The sequence below is a fragment of the Sardina pilchardus genome, chromosome 7 (genome assembly GCF_963854185.1).
Source record: "Sardina pilchardus chromosome 7, fSarPil1.1, whole genome shotgun sequence".
NCBI classification, from domain to species: Eukaryota; Metazoa; Chordata; class Actinopteri; order Clupeiformes; family Clupeidae; genus Sardina; species Sardina pilchardus.
The window spans coordinates 403,722-424,049 of NC_085000.1; the positions used below are offsets into that span (position 1 = coordinate 403,722).

Genomic DNA, 20,328 nt, shown 5'->3' on the forward strand with positions numbered 1-20,328 from the left:
ACACAGAGATGTTGCAGATGTTCAGATGGATCATTAGGCTACCTCAGTCTTAAATAGCCTAGACGCCTAGCAGCTTTTATAGGCTACTGCCAAATAATCAAAATAAAATGAATTATGGAATACTGTTCCCATATTAGTTGGCAATCTAGACTACAGTTATAGAACAACTAAAAACGCATTTGTATCTTATCTTATCTAATCTAAATGCATTTAAATATGCGTAATCTCCATCGTAGGGAATGTTTTGAACGTGCCCCTCCACGGATGTGACGTATATTATGTGGGCCATTGTAGCATACCGAGTAGTACGGAAGACACAACAAAGGTTCCTTAAGATAGCTGTGTGTTGAATAACCAGCGGACATGAAATTACACAACTTGTGCATGTGGTTTTCTCCTGCTACTGTGGTACCAGCGTATTATGTGTATGCGATGACCAGCCACTGATACTGTGATATCGGATAGTCAGCATGGCCAAACATAAGGGACCAGCAGATGTTGCTGTGAAAAGTGACACGACAAAGAAACTGAAGCAAGTCGCAGCAGCAAAGGGCAAAGTCGGGAGGGGAAAGATATCTCAGAAGACAGCAGGTAACGTAACTGTTCGTTGATAACTGCTAACGTTTCCCTGGTACACAGATATTGCCCACATTTCGTCTTCATGTTAACGTTAACGGTATGGTAATAGCCTAGATCAATCGACCAACATTTACAACTATGCTTGCATAAAGATAAGGTAAAGTTAACCTACGCCGACCATATCAACATTCTGTTAAGTTCACATCACATCACATCACCATCGTTAGTCAGGTATGTTGGGAGAAAATCAATGAAAATAATTCACTCGTAATATATGTTTTTATTTTTAATCCCCCTTTTACACTGCATCACCAGGGCAATTTAGGTCAGAGAGTTGCAGGTGCCATTGCTGCAGCTGGCTTGCACCCCTGCATGACTGCTCTTGCATATGTGCTGACATTTGCATTCACAAAAGGAAAAAAAATATTACAATAAACGAATTTATGAGCCTCCTGAGGCATCAGTTCAGTTATATTAATGTTTTGGCTTAAAGAGTACCAACTAGATCATAGATAGAGAGATACTTTATTCCTAGGGGAAATTCAAGGTCCCGGCAGCTTAAGACACCACACACACAACATAAACTTCAATGTAAGCAGGATGATAAAAAAAAAAGCAAAGCAACAAATCAACATGTTTAAAGGAACAGTAAAATATACTAAAGATAAAGATGCACACAAATGTACTGAGGATTGGTACTGTGATCCAGTATGAAGTGTGTGTCAAGGTGGTAGTGCAAATAAGTCCAACAGTGGACAATACAACATGTAAGCATTGTAATATAACAGTCATAGTATAAATATATGGACAAAATAAGAGTAAAGTAATATAATAATTATAGCAGCAGTACAAGTACACGTGAGATAAGAGTACAGGCATCAGCCATTGGTTAAATATGGAGTTAGAAATATATGGACAAAATAAGAGAAAATTAAACATAGTAATATAATAGTTATAGAAGCAGTGCAAGGATAAATTTGATAGGATGAAGGTATCAGCCATTGGTCAAGTGTGAAGCTAGACCACATTCCAGTCAAGGGGATAGAGGGAGGGGTTTTGAATGTGGGCTAATGTTGCCAGTAAAATGTCATGGACGTGTATAAGAGGGTGGAGATGCAGATCTGGGTACAGATGACTTCCTCAGTCTGTCAGTTGTGCATGGCAGTGAGTGTAGTCTCCAGCTGATCAAGCTCTTCTCCTGTATGATAGTGCTGTGGAGTGGATGGCAGTCGACGCTGGCAACAGCAGAATGGTAAAACATCCTGAAACTACACAGTGAGGGTCCTATTCGTAACTACTGTATGCATGGTCTTCTCCTTTCAGAAAATGGGGTTAAGGTGGTCCCCAAGAAATCCAAAACCAAATCCCAAACTTCGAAGAAAGCAGCCAGTTCCCCTGCCAAGAAGCACACCAGCAAATACTTCCAGGACCAGCCAATGAAAAGAGAGCCTGAAATCATGAATGTCGATGCGGATGACAGCGATGAAGATGATGACGATGACTTCATTGTACCTGCTGCTGCTGTTGCACCAGGGGTGAAGAAAACTCAGACCAAAAAAGGAGAGGAAGACAAAGACGATGAGGAGTGTGAGGATGACAGTGATGAAGATGGCGATTGGGAGGAGGTGGAAGGTTAGTGTCTGCGCTGTGCTATGTGGTCAGTGCAGAGTCGGAGTGTGTGGATTAGCACCCGTCAGTGGTGTTCTCTCACCCCTGTGGTGGGTGCTGATTGCACTCCTGAAGGGTAGCCATTGTGTCTCCTAGAGGTGTCCTCTTCTGCTGGAGAATGTGACTTGAATTCAGATTGTCTAGCAAGTCATTGTTCTCTTGTGTCAGCTACACAGAATACACAGTGTGTGTGTGTGTGTGTGTGTGTGTGTGTGTGTGTGTGTGTGTGTGTGTGTGTGTGTGTGTGTGTGTGTGTGTGTGTGTGTGTGTGTGTGTGTGTGTGTGTTTTAGACTGACTAGATACCCCTGTTTTCGAGGGACCGTCCCCGTTTTTGGTGTACTGTGGGTGTGCCCCTAGTTGATATTAGACTTTTAGTTTAGCTAGACAGGACAAGATCATTTTAAGAGTGCACTAGCTTTGATAGCAGTAATGATTGACGAGAGCCGAGATGAAGTGCAGCAGTGGGGCTATTTTAATTCCAAAGGCCAAGGGAACTTTATCAGGATGCATCATATCCTGGATCCATGAAATAGCTGGCCTTTAAAAATAAAAACCTGCCTGCCCCTATGTCAACCCTATGTGTTAAACTCCTATAGGGTAGGGGGTCAAATACTTCCTTCCCTTACCATTTAAGGAAAACATTTATTTATTTACGAATTACGATACATTCTTCAATCACAAAGAAAATTGGTGTCCTTGGCGGTTTTATTTTTACTCATTTTTTGAATTAAGGCATTAAGATCAATTGTCAAATGATGATTTTATATTCCTGTTTTAGCATGGTATCAAATACATGTGCTCCACACTGTGTGTGTGTGTGTGTGTGTGTGTGTGTGTGTGTGTGTGTGTGTGTGTGTGTGTGTGTGTGTGTGTGTGTGTGTGTGTGTGTGTGTGTGTGTGTGTGTGTGTGTGTGTGTGTGTGTTTATACAGTATGTCATGTACTGTTGTACTGTTGTCATCTACAGTAGGCTAAGGTGGTCAGAGGTGCATGCTTCTGTTGCTCCCACACCTTCGGCAGGTGTTGGTGACAGTCCTGCAGTGTCTTTATCGAGCTGAGTCTGTTATTTATATAATGTTATTATATCAGAAATAGTTCAATGAAGAAAACATTTCTGGAGCCTAAAGATGTAAATGGTTATGTTCAGCGCCAGGTTTTTGCCAACATCAGAGCATGATGCGTAATTTAAGAGACATCCCTACAGAGCATGATGCGTAATTAACGAGACATCCCCACTGTCATTCAGGTTTAATAGAGATGTTGTAAAATGATACGCTTGCCAGAGGCAGCAGGCGAGCCAGGACTGCCAGTGGCTTGAGGGTGTGTGAGATGAAGATGGAGGAAGGATAAGCTCACTGGGCATCATCTGGTTTATATCATGCTGTTGACCCTCCCGTAGTTATGCTAACAATTATGTGTCTGCCTGTTGTTGTGGTGTTTATGTCTGGTTGGACATCGTATGTTGACAGCCATCTCTTCTCCCTCTTCCCCCCGCCCCTTCTTCCTCCTCCTCCTTCTCCTCTTTTTCCTCTTCTTCTTACTCCTCACCCTCCTCCTGCTCCTGCTCCTCCTCTTCCTCCTCCTCCTCCTCCTCCTCCTCTCCCCAGAGCTCTCAGAGCCGTTTGGTCCTGCAGCTCCGGTGGAGCCGGCGGTTCCATCTCAGCCCGTGGAGATCGAGATTGAAACCCCAGACGTCGCCCGCAAGAGACAACAGAAGTGAGAAGCACAACATGCTTATAAAACACACACACACACACACACACACACACACACACACACACACACACTCACACACACTACACTTACATCCTCTTATCACAAAGCAGCGGCCATCTCTGCCATATCTTTCAGTTTTTTGGGACTAGTCTTAACTGAGACATTTTAAACAGGGTCCCTGTTGAAAAAAAGTCTCATATTGAAGGCCTACAAATGTTTTAAAATGTATTGAATTGTAGGAGGGCTGTCATTACATTTGATCTGGAGCAGAATGACAGATATTTTTTGCTAGCCTATCCCACAACAATGACTATTTCAGCAATTGCTAGTGAACATGGTCTGGTGAAGCCTTTAGTCCCCACTATAAGACATCTGGCTGCTTTTAGCACTATCTCTCCAGCAATTAGTCTACACTGATGGAAGAAGTGCTATGGGTTTCACATAGAATAAGTAATACCACTCGTAGTACATAGAACATTTTTTTCCTTTTCCGAGGTTTTAAAAAGGTCTTAAAGGAGTCCTAGAATTCAAAACCACATTCACCTTGTTACTGTTGAATTTAGGCTGCGAGCAGTGTCCAAAGGACAACACCAAAGATTTTACCGCGTCCCCCGCCTGCTTTCGTATGCAAATTGGGAAATAGAAACAGCCGTGTTGAAATGCTCCAATCTGAACAGAGCTCAGATAACACGTAATAGGCGCCCATCCCCCTTTAGATACACCCCTCGGCCCCTCTCATTTGCATACCTTCGATTAATAATTCTTGTTAAACTGCTCTTACGATGCTAGTATCTAGATATGTGGTCTATGGCAGAGACGTTGTAATGCTAGCGTTATTACAGCTAACTTTGGAGAGTTACTATACTAAGAAATGTACTGATAAAACTTACCAATCTAACACATTCATTCTGTTGGGGAATCTGCTGCACTTCATCTTCGTCAGAACTTTCTTCTGACTCGGTTTATACATGTACGGCTGTATTCCTTATTTAAATCCATTGTTGATAGCTTTATCAAAGACTTTGGCTTTATTTACCAGCAGTAAACGTAGTTTCACTTTGCTCTAGCTTCAGACCGGTGGATTGAGCCAATCAACTTTCAGGACATATCGGCCAATAGACCAATCAGCGCGCATCTCATTTGAATATTCATGAACTTGCTGAGTGGGCGGGAAAATGACCTTGTATTAGGCGATCTAGCAGTGCTCCTGGGGCGTTTTCAGCCCCACAAATTTACATATGACATTATTTAGGCTCAAAGATCAATTTGTAATGGTCAAAAAATGCGTTCTATGACTCCTTTAAAAGTTATTAACTTCATATTTTAATGTGCAGATATCCTGTTTAAATTGGGATGGAAAGTCAGGATATATGTATATATATTATTCAAGTTTTTGAAAGGAATATTACAGCTCCTAAAAGTTTCACACTTTCTTGTGTCGCAGATAGCACTAGACACATGTTTATCAGTAACCAAACCTCAGGATAAAAAGTCATCCATGCCTGACTGCTTCTCGTATCAGAAAAAAGAACACGGTGCTGAATTTTCTTCCACTATCTTGTAGTGCAGATAACTCTTCTGCAGTGCAGTCTCTTCAAAGTTTCTTTAGCAGCCTTCTCATTTCCTATGTCGTCAGGGAGAAGAGGAAGACCGAGTTTGAGAACTACCTGCGTCGCATGATGAACCGCTTTAACAAGGACCTAATAGAAGACACACACAAGGTAGATTCTTCTGCCCTAAATGAATAACTGCCTAATGTAATGAGGAGTTTTGTGTGAAATTATGGATGAGTTGACTGAGTCAACTATGCGTCTCTGTTATTCATTTATCTGTCACTGATTCTTGAGAATTTGCCTAAAACAGGTTTTAATTTTGAAAAAAAAAAGTTAGTTAAATTACAAAATCTGAAGGTATGTCATTATAGACCAAGGTCTTAGCTGTTCAGCAATGTACCGGTGCAACCTCCCCTTTTTGTATTTTTTCCATAAAATAGGCATTTTTCCAGTACTTATACAACGTTTTTTTAGGCCTAAATAGAAAAAGTATGCTTTTTTAATCCAACAACCATATTTTTGAATTAAAACAGACTATTACTTTAATAACTACACCACTGAAGAAACATATTGTAAGCATATTTATTTAAAACAAATAAAAAATGAATCTCCACTCAAGTCTTGCAAAAAGCCTCCGTTGAGGACCATTTGGAGGCTTTTTTCACCACCGTTAAGCAGAAAACCTGACGGAGGGTGACATCTGACGGTGGTGACAAAAATCTACTCTTTCACATGATATGCATGAATTGTTCACATTATCCACCCTGTTTGCATCCTATTGCTGGCTACTTCAAACCTCTTCTTAAAAAGTATACATTTATTTTATAATCTAATCTAATATTTTGTATACAAAAGAGACGGTGTTGACATGTTATGGTTGTGACAGTAGCAGTGTCCAAAAATATGAACAACTTTAAGAGAAAATAGCAAACTAATGGGAGCTTGAGTGATCTTAAAGAATGCAGTACGGCTGAAGGTTTGAAAATGAGGTCCTCAAGAATGTAGTTGACCTTGTAGTTGCCTGATTTTATTGCCTTTTATAAATATCTGACGGTGGTGACGAAAATGTGGGACACATTTTGAGCAGCCACAAAATAATAGTAAATATTGCTCAAAACGTACTGTTTGGAGTTTCTAATACATAATACAATGTACTCTTTCATGTGGTAAAGATATCATTAAATTCAATGATTGCTTTTAGTGTTTTTAATCAAGTCAAAATGATAATCTCCTATTCGAGGACAACTGATTTTGTAGGGTATGGGCCAGCATATAATCATTAAATTAATACAAAAATAAAATAAACCTTTAAAAGAACCTCACATTTGTGCAAAGGACCCCCTGATTATAAGCTTGATTCTTTTTGTTCATGGAAATGGTATTTATTTCCAACAGAATCAGCACTTTTCTTAGTGAGACATGTTTTAGGCAAATTCTCAAGAATCAGTGCTATACAAATACTTTTTACTCTGTACTTTAGTTAGCTAAACTCTGGTTAGTCTACACCTCTATTCTATGTTTGGCCTACTTTATTTTTGTTCTCTTGTGTTATCACAACTTTAACACCTGTATTGCATCACGTATTCCAGGTTCACCTGCTGTGTCTGCTGGCCAATGGAATATTCCGGAACAGTGTGTGCAAAGAACCGGATCTCATAGCCATTACTTTGTCACTATTGCCCTCCCACTTCACAGCAGTTACCCCGAATCGGGTCGACACACTATTTCTCAATGACCTGTCGAAGTGGTAAGTGAGGTTGTGTGCTCTACTCCTGCGGAATTGTCTGTCACTATCTGCGTGCCTCTCATAGTATGAACTTCGGGGTGTCCTCTGTTGGATCAAACCAATGAGTATATCTTTTTAGCCACCACATATGTCTACTCTGCGCAAACATGCATGTACGTATTTACACCACCTTTGACGTATAGCACCTAATGATTGGCTGGTAGGTTGGTTGATTGCTTGATTGATTTATTGGCTGTTTGCCAAGGCTATCTGTTGTCACAGTCTGTGCAGAGCCATACATACTTCACATTGCCACCTTCTCCCGCTTAGGTTTGGGACCACCTTCACAGTGAACCCTGAGCTTCCTCAGGAGAAAGGCCAGGAGCTGAGGACGGTCCTGGAGAGGAGGCTGGGGAGTCTGACCGCCAGAAACCATGAGGAGATGACTCACGTAAGACTGAGTAGAATAAGTGAACGTGAACAGTGTTTTTGTGGCCAGCAAACATTTTTCAAACAAACATAATAGATATGCATATTCTTATAAGTTTTATTCAACTGGATATTCTATTTACACTATTTTTACACACGTACACACCTAAAGCAACTAAAAGACTGCAGATACACATTTCCACCATTTTTAGTGTGCCCTCTAACCCATGATGTTGGTTGTGTTTTGCTTGACCAGTTGCACCCCCAGCTTTCTCTCTCCCAGCGGACTTAAGATCCAGTGGTGTAGTCTAGTCAGCTGTAGTGGATATGTAGTGGATCTAATGTGACGAAGTAGTCAGCTGTAGTGGGTATACTGTGATCAACCCCAAATGTTAATAGGATCCTTGCCTATTTTAAGTGGGTACACTGAGATATTGATGCTTTTTGAGTGGGTATACTGCGTAGTCCTGCATATCACACCACACCGCTGCTAAGATCTGAGGTTTCCTCATTGTCTTTCTCTGATGCTGAAGGACTGCATTTCCCAGGTGTCTTTAGTGGGCATACTGACTAAGCAGGTGTGTAGATTTGACCTCTGACCCATTCTATCCTCTTGTCTCTGTAGCTGTTCCTGTTGGTGCTAAGGGCACTGCAGTTGTTCTGCAGGCTGGTGCTCTCTCTACAGCCCCTGTCAATCAAACCACCCCCTGCCAAGGTACCTGTCTCCTTAGCAACCACAGGCTGTGCTGAGCGCTCCCTGTCTGAGTGGAATTATGGATGTCCTCTCACAGCATAATATCATCACAATATTTGTTTTACAATATTGATATATTGTTTTGTCCCAATTTAAATATGTCTTACTGTGTTAGAGTGAAGATGCATGTTTATTCACAAACATTGAGAGCATGTTTGTGTAGTTTGTACATATATTTTGGTGTAATATTTGTACGGTTTCATGTTCATGTTTTGTGTTAAGATTTTTGATGATTCCATATGATTCTTGACTTAATTTAATGTCATTCCGCAGGACAAAACTAAAACTTCCAAGTCTGCAGCTGATAAAAGCCCCGGCACGTCTAAAAAGAGCCTCTCGGATATGAGCTCCCCTGAGGCCAAAGTATCCCCAGGGTCCAAGCGTCCGGCCGCGGGCCGAGGGGATGACAAGGCGGAGAGGGGAGGGAAGCGGCTGAAGAAGCGAGACAGAGCGGGAGAGAAGGAGGGGACGGGACAGCGTCCGAAAAACACCAAGAGACGCAGTGTGGCCTCAAAGGTCAGCTACAAGGACGAGAGCAGCGACGAGGAGATGGAGGAGCAGGAGGCTGGCAGCGAAGAGGAGTTCCAGCTGAGCAGTGGAGGAGAGAGCGAGGAAGAGGAGGAGGAAGAAGAGAAGGAGGGAGGACCAAGAAAGGGGCGAGGGGGAAAGGCCAAAGGGGCAGCTAAGGGCAAAGGTCGAGCACCAAGGACATCCAGCGGGGCGAAGAAGAAGAAGAAGAAGATGAAGGAGGAGGAGGAGGAGGAGGAGGAGGAGGAGGAAGATGAGGGGGAGGAGGAGGAGGAGATGGGCAAGACGAGGGGCAAGAGGAGGCAGGGCAAGGGGAACGACGAGTGGCTGGAGGTGTACCTGGAGGAGGTGGGCAGGTGGGTGTGTGTGGACGTGGAGCAGGGCGTTGGACAGGTGCAGCGATGCTCCGGCCAGGCAACGCAGCCCATAAGCTACGTAGTGGCCGTGGATGGAGACGGCTACGTCAAGGACCTGAGCAGCAGGTACGACCCCACCTGGCTCACATCGTCTCGGAGACGCCGCGTGGACCAGGACTGGTGGGACGAGACACTGCTGTTCTACGAAGCGCCCGACTCGGAGAGGGAGAAGAAGGAGGACAACGAGGTTAGACTCATCTGACACACACACACACACTTAATATTCTCACACTCCCATTACTGTCATGCACATACACACAGAACATTATCATAGTGACATAGAAATATACAAGCCGCACACATGCGCATTCACTCACACAAACACACAAACGCATTTAATATTCTCACACCCCCATTACTATGTCATGCACATATACACAGAACATTATCATAGTGATATAAAAGCATACAAGCCCACTCACACACACACACACACTTTGTGTCCTCAGCTGGAGGCCAAGCTGCTGAGCAAGCCCTTGCCTACGGCCATCTCGGAGTTCAAGAACCACCCGCTGTACGCCCTGAAGAGGCACCTGCTGAAGTACGAGGCCCTGTACCCCTCCACAGCAGCCATCTTGGGCTACTGCAGGGGGGAGCCTGTCTACTCCAGGTAAGTGGAGGCAGCTTTTGCAGATGTAGGAGGTCACCCCAAAGAATGCGCAAACTTAAGTATGATTTGGGGATTGTTCTTCTAGGGTTGCTTGATATGTTTTTATGCTCAAAGACTACATTGTCTATTGTGAGTTATCAGAATTAGCCTGGTATTTTATCAACGTTTGGATGATCATCGTGTCATTATACTGACTATGCAATGGATACCCTGTGTGTGTGTGTGTGTGTGTGTGTGTGTGTGTGTGTGTGTGTGTGTGTGTGTGTGTGTGTGTGTGTGTGTGTGTGTGTGTCTGTGTGTCTGTGTGTCTGTGTGTCTGTGTGTCTGTGTGTCTGTGTATTTTAGGGACTGTGTTCATACACTGCATTCCAGAGACACATGGCTTAAAGAGGCACGCACTGTCCGTCTTGGAGAAGAGCCCTACAAGGTATGTGCCATTCATTTACCCATCACACCCTTCCTCTCTTAGGGCCATATTAAAAAAAATGACATGATTTTCAACCCATGCACATTCTGCTCTTGAGTCACGTACGCACCAGATTACATAGAATTGTTGTGCCCAATCATTCTTACTATAGCCTACTCGAAATGATATATAATAGTGCACTTTGATTGGTTCTATTCTGATTCTTATAAAGAGAATGTCTATTTATGACAAAGACTGGCAGGTAAAGAGTCATATCTACTAATAAAGGATGCGCTCCTACTAGCTGTAGGTTTTGTAGTTTTGAGAATAGCACTTGAACTCTCCTCCTCCCTGACCCTCTCTCACCTCCTCGTTCATCTCGGACTCCTCTCCGCTCTGCTGTCCTGGCGCCAGATGGTGAAGGGCTTCTCCAACCGCTCGCGGAAGGCTCGCTCGATGTCCGAGCAAAAGGAGGAGAAGGACCTCCCGCTGTTCGGAGAGTGGCAGACGGAGGAGTACCAGCCTCCCGTGGCTGTGGACGGGAAGGTGGGCCGTTTCTCAAGGGCTCATGTTTGAGTGAAAAAACACTGGTCAGGCACAGAAAAGCGTCAGTTTTGTGTCTGACTGGTTGTAGGATTAAGATACTTTCTGTGTTGCTGAAGGCTTGTGCATAATGTGTGTGTGTGTGTGTGTGTGTGTGTATGTCTATGTGTCTGTGTCGTCACAGGTCCCTCGCAATGACTTTGGGAACGTGTACTTGTTCAAGCCTTGCATGTTGCCCATTGGCTGTGCTCACCTGCGCTTGCCAAATCTGCACCGCGTGGCCAGGAAGCTGGAAATAGACTGTGCTTTAGCAGTGACCGGATTCGACTTCCACGGTGGCTATTCACATGCAGTGTAAGTAGCAGTGTTGGTGAGCGGTGGTAGCGTAGCCGTAGTGGGTAAGAAGCTGGGCTAGCATGCAGTAGCCTGAAAAACTGTGGGTTCAATTCCCAACTTCCACTGTTGTGCCCTTGAACAAGGCACTGTTTGTTTTTTAATCGACATTCATTATTGAATAAATAAATGCATGTAAGTGTAAGTATGAGTGAAATAAAGAAATTGGTGAGAGAGACCATGGGCCCTAATATCTAAATGACTGGCAAAGTTCAAATGTGATTCCATCCATGATGAAACATAGAACATAGGTACGCTCCCATGCACTACATGATGGGTTTACTTCACACGTGAGACCCTTTGCTTGCACTTAGTCATGTAGATTTAAAACGGAGACTATTGCATGATCTGTAATGGTAATACTGATAGTTCAAATGCTGTCAAATCAGCTGGAAACTAATGGAAATTTGTATCTTATTTTTCAGAACTGATGGATATATTGTTTGTGAGGAACATCAGGAGATCCTGAGAGCTGCATGGGAAAATGAACAAGAGATTCAGCAGAAGAAGGAGATAGAGGTGTGTGTGTGTGTGTGCGTGCGTGCGTGCGTGCGTGCGTGCGTGCGTGCGTGCGTGCGTGCGTGCGTGCGTGTTAATGCATGCAATCAGTGAAGGAAGCATATTCCCCAGGAGAGGAGTTTTCATGGAAATGAGATTACTTGAAATTACAGTGCAAATTACATTGCTGGCATGTTCCTAAAATATTAATTCAGGCTTTGTGCAGTAATTCTGTTTGGCAGAGTTCTACGTATTTTATATTGCTCAGGGAAAAAAAGTTACATTTGCCAAACTTGTGTGCATTTTATAATGAGATAGGGAAGCATTGTGTTTATTGTTTGTGTTTTTTCTGTGATTTATAATGTGTTCCTGCAAAATGTTAATTAAAACCAACTCCATATATATCTGTCTAAGTTAACAAATCAGTTGCACACTTAAGTACTTTATTGTGTAGTTCTGTAGGTCAGTGGTTGCGTTTTCCAGCATTATCTTGTGAGTCGTCTTACTAGGAAGTCTCATTTTGGCATGCTTCTAAAGTGTGTGTGTGTGTGTGTGTCTGTGTGTCTGTGTGTCTATAACTTGCCTTTGTGTGCCTCTGTGCGTCTCCAACAGAAACGAGAGAAGCGTGTGGTAGCAAACTGGACTCTGCTGGTTAAAGGTCTTCTGATCAGAGAGAGGCTCAAGCGTCGCTACGGGCAACAGGGCCTCACCCAGCAGCAGGCAGGGGTTGAGCAGGGAGGGGCGGATGGCCTGTCCTCAGGAGAGGAGGAGGTGAAGGAGGAGAAGGATGAGCGGGAGGGAGGTGGACCGTCTGTCGACCCCCCCTCACTGGCCAGCTCCTGGCCCCAGAACAGGCAGGAGGAAACAAAAGAGACAACTAAGCAAGCCAGCAGCAGCAAGCGAGAGAAGCGCGGCCAACAGAAACACCTCTTCCCTTTCGAGCAAGTTTGAAATACCTACTTATGTCTGTTCTGTGTGTCCTCGAGCACTGGATTTAGGGTACCTGATTCCTCATGCGTAATGACTTCACACTACAAACATGTTAACTAGACATCCAGGTGCTCCTTCTGAGCTTACAGCATAGTCTACTTCTGACACCTGAGCACGTCTACCATTGATAGCCGAACAAACACAATGAAACTTCTCTATGTTGACTTTAGATAAGTGTCTGAACGGTCTGAGATTCAAGTTGTCGGTTTTTTTCTGTAGCAGAAAATATATTTTTGTAGAATACTGATTGTTAACGTAACTGTACTTTTGCATTAAAATGTTTGTCTGATATGGAATAAATAACTGACAGGCTTTCCAAATTGTGCATCATGAGTGGCATGTATGGGTTGTTTGTTACACTAACAAGAGCTTACAGGATGACTTCTGACCGTGATCATGGTGACTCAACCGCATTTAACAAAATAGAGAAAAGATAGATAATGATTTGAATGAATGAGGGAACAGTGGTTATGCAACTATCAGACAACTGATCAAAACCAATGACTGTGAACTCGTTTTAAATATTGTATTACATCCATGGGTCAATACAGATCAGATAACAATGAATAGTTTCTGAGAAATGTGCAGTGCATTTGTAACAGTACAGTTGGTCTATCCACTGATAGAAATATCCAGAAAGAGTTCGATCAGTGGGTCCATAGATCCAAAGGAATATCGATGGCTTTGCACAGATAGAGTCCAGCCCTAACCGTACACGGATGTGACGTCGTCTACTTAGACTGTGTTGTTACCACTGCAGGGAGAATACTATTTAGTAGAGGTAGAAAATGTAGTTTACGAATCATACGAACTGTGTTTCTTATACATCTCAAGAGAAGACATTGTTGTGAATATGGCAGATTCGGCGGTAATGGCTAGCGGGTCCCTAAATTCAGGATCGGTAAGAAAACTATTTTCCATGCATTCTATCAGAACGTTAGCTAACAGTAGCTAGCCAAACGAAAGCAAACGCGCTGTCTGCAACAATCCTCTGTTAAACATGAAGACATCCTCATATAATGATGAAATGGCTTTAAAGTTTTTGTTACAGTGTAACATTAAATTCAGGCTTTACCAGTTGGATTTCTGTCTACGGAACCGATGATGAGAAGAAAGCGTAATCACTTAGCTAAATAGCTATACATTAGCCTTCATACACGAGCTAGCTTGAAAGGCACGCGATGCATAAACATCACAATGTTCGCCTGCTCTTTGTTTTATTCTGGATAATATGATGTGCTGTTATCGCTTTGATTGTGTTTAGGCTATCAAGACGTTAAACAGACTGACATACTTGACCAATATTTATATAAGTAGGTTGAGTAGCCTTTCCTAGCTACGTTAAGAATGTCTTCCCTACTTCATCATCATAGTATGTGTTACAAGATAGTCCAAGTGTCATACATTGTTTTGAATCTGAATCTGAGTTAACGTTAGCAAGTTGACATGTGTTTGTTTCTGCCACTGTCCCATTCTCATGGGCCAAACAGAGGGATTGTGGGTGGGCTGAACAGTTCATCAAAGACACTTCAATGTCTTTGTTGTCATCACACTTGCTGGTTAGTGTTGTATCAGACTACCCTGTGTACTTGATAATAATTATTAGTAAATAATAATCATGTTCAGAGAAAGCAAATTAATCAACATCCTAAGACGCATAGCTGCTTTAGATGTATAACTGTTTTTAATGTAAATAGTATAGTATTGTGCTGTTGTGAGTCTGTGATCCTGGAGCATAACAATTTCTATCATAATGACTTATCTGCTTCTCAGTTCAGATTTGTTTCAGTACATTCAATATGTAGGCCTGCTGCATTTTGTAATACTGGTACTTTACTTGTGCAGTAGTTATCCTAGTGTGGATGACTAATCTAATCTAATCTGATCTAATCTAATTTAATATACAGTGTTTTGTGCAAATACACATAGAGGTTTCAGTGTTTGTTAAAGAAAAACAGAAACAGAGCATCTTTTCTATCAGACATGTTGGTGCTTCTAGTACTTTTTTTTTTTTTTTTTTTAAAGATAGACTATACTATAATAAAATAAATTGAGAATTAGTTGTTTGCTCGTCACATTACCCCCCGGAATCGGTGTTTATTGAAAGGGGTGCATGTGTGTGGGCATAATCATAATATGAACACTCATTAAAACATTCTCTCCTATCTGCTTCTGTAGCGTTCTGGTGCCAACAAGACATCCACCAGTCCGGCAGAGAACTACTATATGGCTCGGCGGCGCACCCTTCAGGTGGTGGTGAGCTCGCTCCTGACTGAGTGCGGCTATGAGAGTGCAGAGAAGGCTGCCGTTGAGTCGCTCACAGAGATGATGCAGAGCTGTAAGGGAGAACTTATGTCTGATGATTATTCTCATCCGCCGCAATACTGAATTGCTCTCACCAGGGCTTTTTCTCAGATTAAAACAAAAAGCTTAAAAAGTTCAGAGACGGCAACACAGATTGGCAATGTTGGGTTTGGGAATCAAACCTGGGGCAGAGCTCAAACCAGTTTTATGGCTGTCTTAGCTCCCTTGCCCCCCCCCCCCCCCTCAACAATAACAACATCAACAACAAAAACAATAAACAGAAAATAAGGCAGTAAAGTGGCAAGATGAACAATGTCTTTCTATGGATTTGGAGAATTATTCTGGTCACGGTGTAGCCACAGATTGAAATGTAATGATGAAATGTAATAATATCGATTTGACTGTTGGTGTGAACTGTTGTGGTGGGAAAATACTGGCACTCTCAAGGTAAAGCTAACTGTTCCTCTCATTTAGCACTATGAAATTGCCTCCATATTGATTTCTTCTCTCTTAAAGGAAAATAAACAGTGACTGCACCCACAGACCCTTCCTCTGCCTGTCACTTGAAAGTGCCAGTCCTTTAGAGGCCTCGATTCATGCTGAGTCAGGAATTAATCTTTGGAGCAGCATGACTCCGCTATTTTTGAAGTGAACATGGGTGAATCTATTCATTATGAGCGTCACTCATTGTGTTACTGCGCTCACCTTTCTCCTTCCTTGCAGATATCACAGAAATTGGCCGTTGTGCAAAGGCGTACTGTGAGCACACAGCCAGAAGCACGCCCACACTGCCTGATGTGGTGATTACGCTTATAGAAATGGGTAAGTGACCAGCAATAGGTCTACATTTCAGCATGTTGTCAAGTTATGGTTCATTTTATCAGAAGAGTTTAATGGATTTAAGTGACAAAAACACCAGTCATTTTCCACATCATGCCTGTAGGAAAATTCTCAGGAAAATATTGATGTTATGTCCTAAGTCTCGAAGACGTTTTCTCACCCACAGGCTTTAATGTGGATACGCTGCCAGTGTATGCCAAAAGATCCCAGAGAATGGTTATAACTGCACGTAAGTGTCCTCTATGTATTTTGAAGGCTGTCTCATACAGAACACACCTCATTGACCTTCTAGGACAAAATAAGTCCTGATTGTTACTATTGTAATGTTTGTTTTCACAGCTCCTGTGACAAATCCACCTGTGATTCCCAAGGCACTCATTGCTGGACAGAAACGTACACATCCCGCTCATATCCCCAGCCACTTCCCAGAATTCCCTGATCCTCACACGTACATCAAGACCCCGGTGTGTATTCAAGCTGAAATTCACATTGGTATAGCTTAGCCAACCGTACTGAATGGATAAAGACTGACAATAGTTCTATGACAAATGCCTAAACTGAGTATTCCCTTTTCACTTAATCTTGTAACAGACTAAATACAGAAAAAGTGCATAGAGATTAGTGTTGCACGATATACCGATACCAGAAAGGTATCACGATGCCTTAACGCAAAAAACGATACGATTTCCGACGTTTTTAATATCGATACTTTATTAAAAATAACTTTCCGTGTCTGTGCAAGAAGCTGCTCCAACTATCAGTCATGCTCCTTGAACGCAGAGGCTAGTGGGCGTGGCTAACTTTCCCCTCTAACACGCAGCCACAGTGTGTGCACGCAGCAGGCTGTGAGTGAGTGAGAGGGAGAGAGATGGCTACAGGTTCAGGAGCGCCTGCCGACCGTCCTCGCCTTGCTGATCAAATAGACGGGCGAACTGAAGTCTGGAGCTATTTCGCATGTGTCGACAGTGAAGGCAAGCCCACAGACACAAGAGATGTAAACAAAAGCATGCAGGCAACGTCCAACTTCGCACAGCACCTTGCGGACAGACATCCCGACCTTTACAACGAATTCAAAGACCGAGTGGTCAGCGAATGTGATTGGAAACACCATGATCAGCCCCAATCGTATCCACAAACTATAGTGAAACGAGTGTGGAGTATCCTGTAGGCTAGTTGGAAAACTATTTTTTCAACACTGAATTTTGACGAGGCATAACGACCGTAAGCATAGAAACCTCCTTGACGGAGGTAATGTTTTCATTGGGGTTTGCTGTTTGTCTGTCTGTTTGCAAGATGACTCAATGTTCACGCTGATAATTGTAACTTTAGCATAACTTGCAAACGATCTATTTAACATTCAATCAGTTCTGGTAATATTTATCATGGCATGTAGTCTGCCTTTTTTATTATTTCTTAGATATGAGCTAAGCTACAAACCCTCTAGAGCCCATAGCCAGAATGTATAGAGTCCAAACATTAATTTCAGCAGGCTAGACCTCATGTAGGCGTCATCAGATGGCCCACTGAGTAGTAGGCTAACTTGCTTATAATTTTAACACTTGTAATTTGTAACAAACAATAAAAAAAACTATGGACTAAAAAATAATGAACGTGCGGTGACTTTATGATGAGCCCAGAATTGACCTGCACACTAGTGTATTAAATTAAACTCACATTTCTCTACACCTGGTGGAGGTTTGCGTCCTACTGAGCATATTGTCTGGATATAACAATTATTAATAATTATGGTCTCTGAAAGTCAGACAATCAAACTCATGAAATATTAAAGTAGGCTAACTTGTCCACTCCCTTTACAGGAAATGTTAAAGAAAAGTGGCCGGCAAATATGTTAACAAACAAGAGATTATGCTAATACTATACTGGGGAATAATAATAATTATTTTTATTAGTGTAATTTGCTAAAAAAAAAAAAACGGACAGGAACAAGCTGGTTAAAGTGAAACCGAACCAGACCATTATTGATCTTTTTTTCAGATATTTTAGAATTTCACCGTGGTATCGGTTCAGTATCGACTATCGAGGTATTTATGGCAGGTATCGAATCGAAGTCATAATTTTGGTATCGTGACAACACTAATAGAGATACAGCACATTATATGAACAATTTGTAGGTAGTATATCCATCTAAAAAGTAGAGAGCGGTTTATACAGGCTTTTGCCACAGCGCTGACCAAGGCCTGACCAGGGCTCTGGTGCAGTAGCCTGCTGGCTGACGGTTCTCTACCATTGCCTTTGTACAGACATTCCGGGAGCCAGTGTCTGATTACCAGGTGGTCCGTGAGAAAGCCGCCTCTCAGCGGAGGGACGTGGAGCGAGCGCTCACCCGCTTCATGGCCAAGACCGGTCAGACACAGGACCCAGCACAGACCCAGAGCTTCTTCAAGACCGATATCACAGCCTTTCCATGTGAGTTCACGATCATGATTTATTTATTTATCTTTATTATTATTATTATTATTGATTTATTTCTTTTAAACTTTGAAATGTTACATTGAAGGAGCCCCAGCTGGGTATTGAGACTGGAAGCCTACACTGAGAACCTTGGCTCAGAGGTAGTTGAGTGGACGAGGTTAAGTTGAGAATAGAGCCTTTCAAATCAATGTTGCTGTAGAAGACTATGCTGATGGTACAAAGGCTGATTTAGTGCCTCCTTTGCCGACACCACAATGCAACCCCCCCCCCCCCCCAAAAAAAAAAACATGGAGATTCACTGGACCACATTAAATGCATTTGAAGGCTAGAGGTAGCTATGTCGCTGTTGTTGTCTGTATGCATTTGTCTTTTAATCTTGCCATAAACCTTGAGTTTACATTCATCACACTAGGTAATCGTGTACTACAAAGCTGTCTCGGTTTAGTTTTTAAAACTGTTTTTCTACCAGACCTCAAAATTGAGACTTCACTGCCCATATGTGGATTACAATTCATATGTAACAGCTCATGACAAACCTGACCAGATTTTCTGCGTGTGTGTTTTTCTGCAATTAGTGATTGCGGCCCGTCCTAGCGCTATCCCCTACCTGAGTGCCCTTCTCCCATCGGAGCTGGAGCTGCAGTCTCTGGAGGAGACGGACTCGTCTGAGCAGGACGACCAGACAGACAGCGAGAACAACCACGGCAACATCATCAACGTATGTCTGAGGCTGACCTTCATCTCCTTGTGCCTTTCCCAATGGCTAACGCACGAACAGCATGCCATTCAGTTACAGTTTGTCAAATGTGTCGCAATGAGAGGTGCCACAGAAATTCAGCCAGATTCTGCACAGTTATAGTATGACAGGTGAATAGGGTATTCATTGGGTCAGGTGGTCCACCTTTTTTTTTTTATTTGGTCATTCCAGAAACAGTTACTTTTTCTGCTCTGTCTGGCATACTGCTTTGAGGTGCACTGTGTGTGTGAAAGATGTGTTATTTAAACACTTAGACAACATAGACTAGATTTCCTGTCAGACTGTTGGGATTTGCTAGGGCATGGTGCATAAGGAAGGCACCAATAAGGAGTTATGTATCTTCTTATCTTTTCCCCACTCTCTCTGATTCAGGATGATCCTGGAGCAGATAAGGAGAACTCCGGACTGCCATCTGGTGGGGTGGTGCCAACAGTGAAGGCCAATGAGGAGAGCATCGATAACCCCTACTTGAGGCCGGTCAAGAAGCCCAAAGTGAGACGGAAGAAGTGAAGGAAGAAACTCAACTGACTTTTCATGGACAGTCTCTGTTTTGATCAGTCAACAGCCAAGGACTCGAAGATTCCAGGATCTCCTGAACTGCCCTCTGCCTCGGTATACTGTGAACTGAGAATTCTGAGCAGGCAGTGTGTATGTCACCAAAATGGACTCTTGAAAAAGGAGCTAAGACTGTTCACTGAGCTAGGATTTCTGTGAGATACTCCAATGTTTTACTCAACCATCATGATTGATAGTCAATTGAAAGTTAAGGCTTTGGCAGAACACTGATCTTCCTTTTTTTTTTGCGAGGGACAAATATGTCTTATTTGTTTTACCTCTGCCTACCCAATCCCAAACTAAAAATGTGTTTGTGAATACAAAGAGAGTAATAAACTCAAACGTTTTTCTTGTTCTTTGTTTTTCCTATTAAACTGTTGTGTTTTTCTTAATAATTGCACACGTCATTTTTCATAGCTGTAAAACATCAAAACTGATCTCTACTTTATAAAGTTTTATTTACTTGATGTCAAAAAGAAGTTAACACAGAATAATGTAAACTGTAATAATGTAAAGGAGAAATCTGGTCATTTTTCAGAGAGCGTTTTCTCAAGGTCACGAGTACCGTTGGTACGGAAAAATAAAACAACAAAAAAAAAACGACTGCTACACTCTTGGGGCATGAACATG

General features: G+C 42.5%; 2 protein-coding genes across 3 annotated transcripts; both read left to right on the forward strand.

Annotated features, from left to right (window-relative positions):
• Positions 1-325: 325 nt before the first annotated feature.
• xpc (xeroderma pigmentosum, complementation group C) lies at positions 326-13,123 on the forward strand. Its single transcript, XM_062540259.1, has 15 exons — positions 326-591; positions 1,903-2,211; positions 3,855-3,963; positions 5,600-5,684; positions 7,106-7,263; positions 7,573-7,693; positions 8,297-8,386; positions 8,699-9,103; positions 9,152-9,556; positions 9,819-9,979; positions 10,325-10,406; positions 10,800-10,931; positions 11,113-11,282; positions 11,747-11,840; positions 12,432-13,123. The coding sequence occupies exons 1-15, from the start codon at positions 471-473 to the stop codon at positions 12,768-12,770; spliced, it is 2,781 nt and encodes a 926-aa protein (XP_062396243.1). The 5' UTR covers positions 326-470; the 3' UTR covers positions 12,771-13,123.
• Positions 13,124-13,521: 398 nt separating this feature from the next.
• Positions 13,522-20,093, forward strand: LOC134087057 (transcription initiation factor TFIID subunit 8-like). 2 transcript variants are annotated; one of them, XM_062540260.1, is made up of 9 exons: positions 13,522-13,710; positions 14,300-14,368; positions 14,988-15,147; positions 15,837-15,935; positions 16,120-16,182; positions 16,293-16,417; positions 18,215-18,380; positions 18,962-19,104; positions 19,516-20,093. In XM_062540260.1, the coding sequence occupies exons 1-9, from the start codon at positions 13,663-13,665 to the stop codon at positions 19,651-19,653; spliced, it is 1,011 nt and encodes a 336-aa protein (XP_062396244.1). In that variant the 5' UTR covers positions 13,522-13,662; the 3' UTR covers positions 19,654-20,093. The 2 variants fall into 2 exon arrangements, with proteins under 2 accessions (XP_062396244.1, XP_062396245.1); XM_062540261.1 differs by lacking the exon at positions 14,300-14,368 and having other exon boundaries at positions 13,524-13,710.
• Positions 20,094-20,328: the final 235 nt, after the last annotated feature.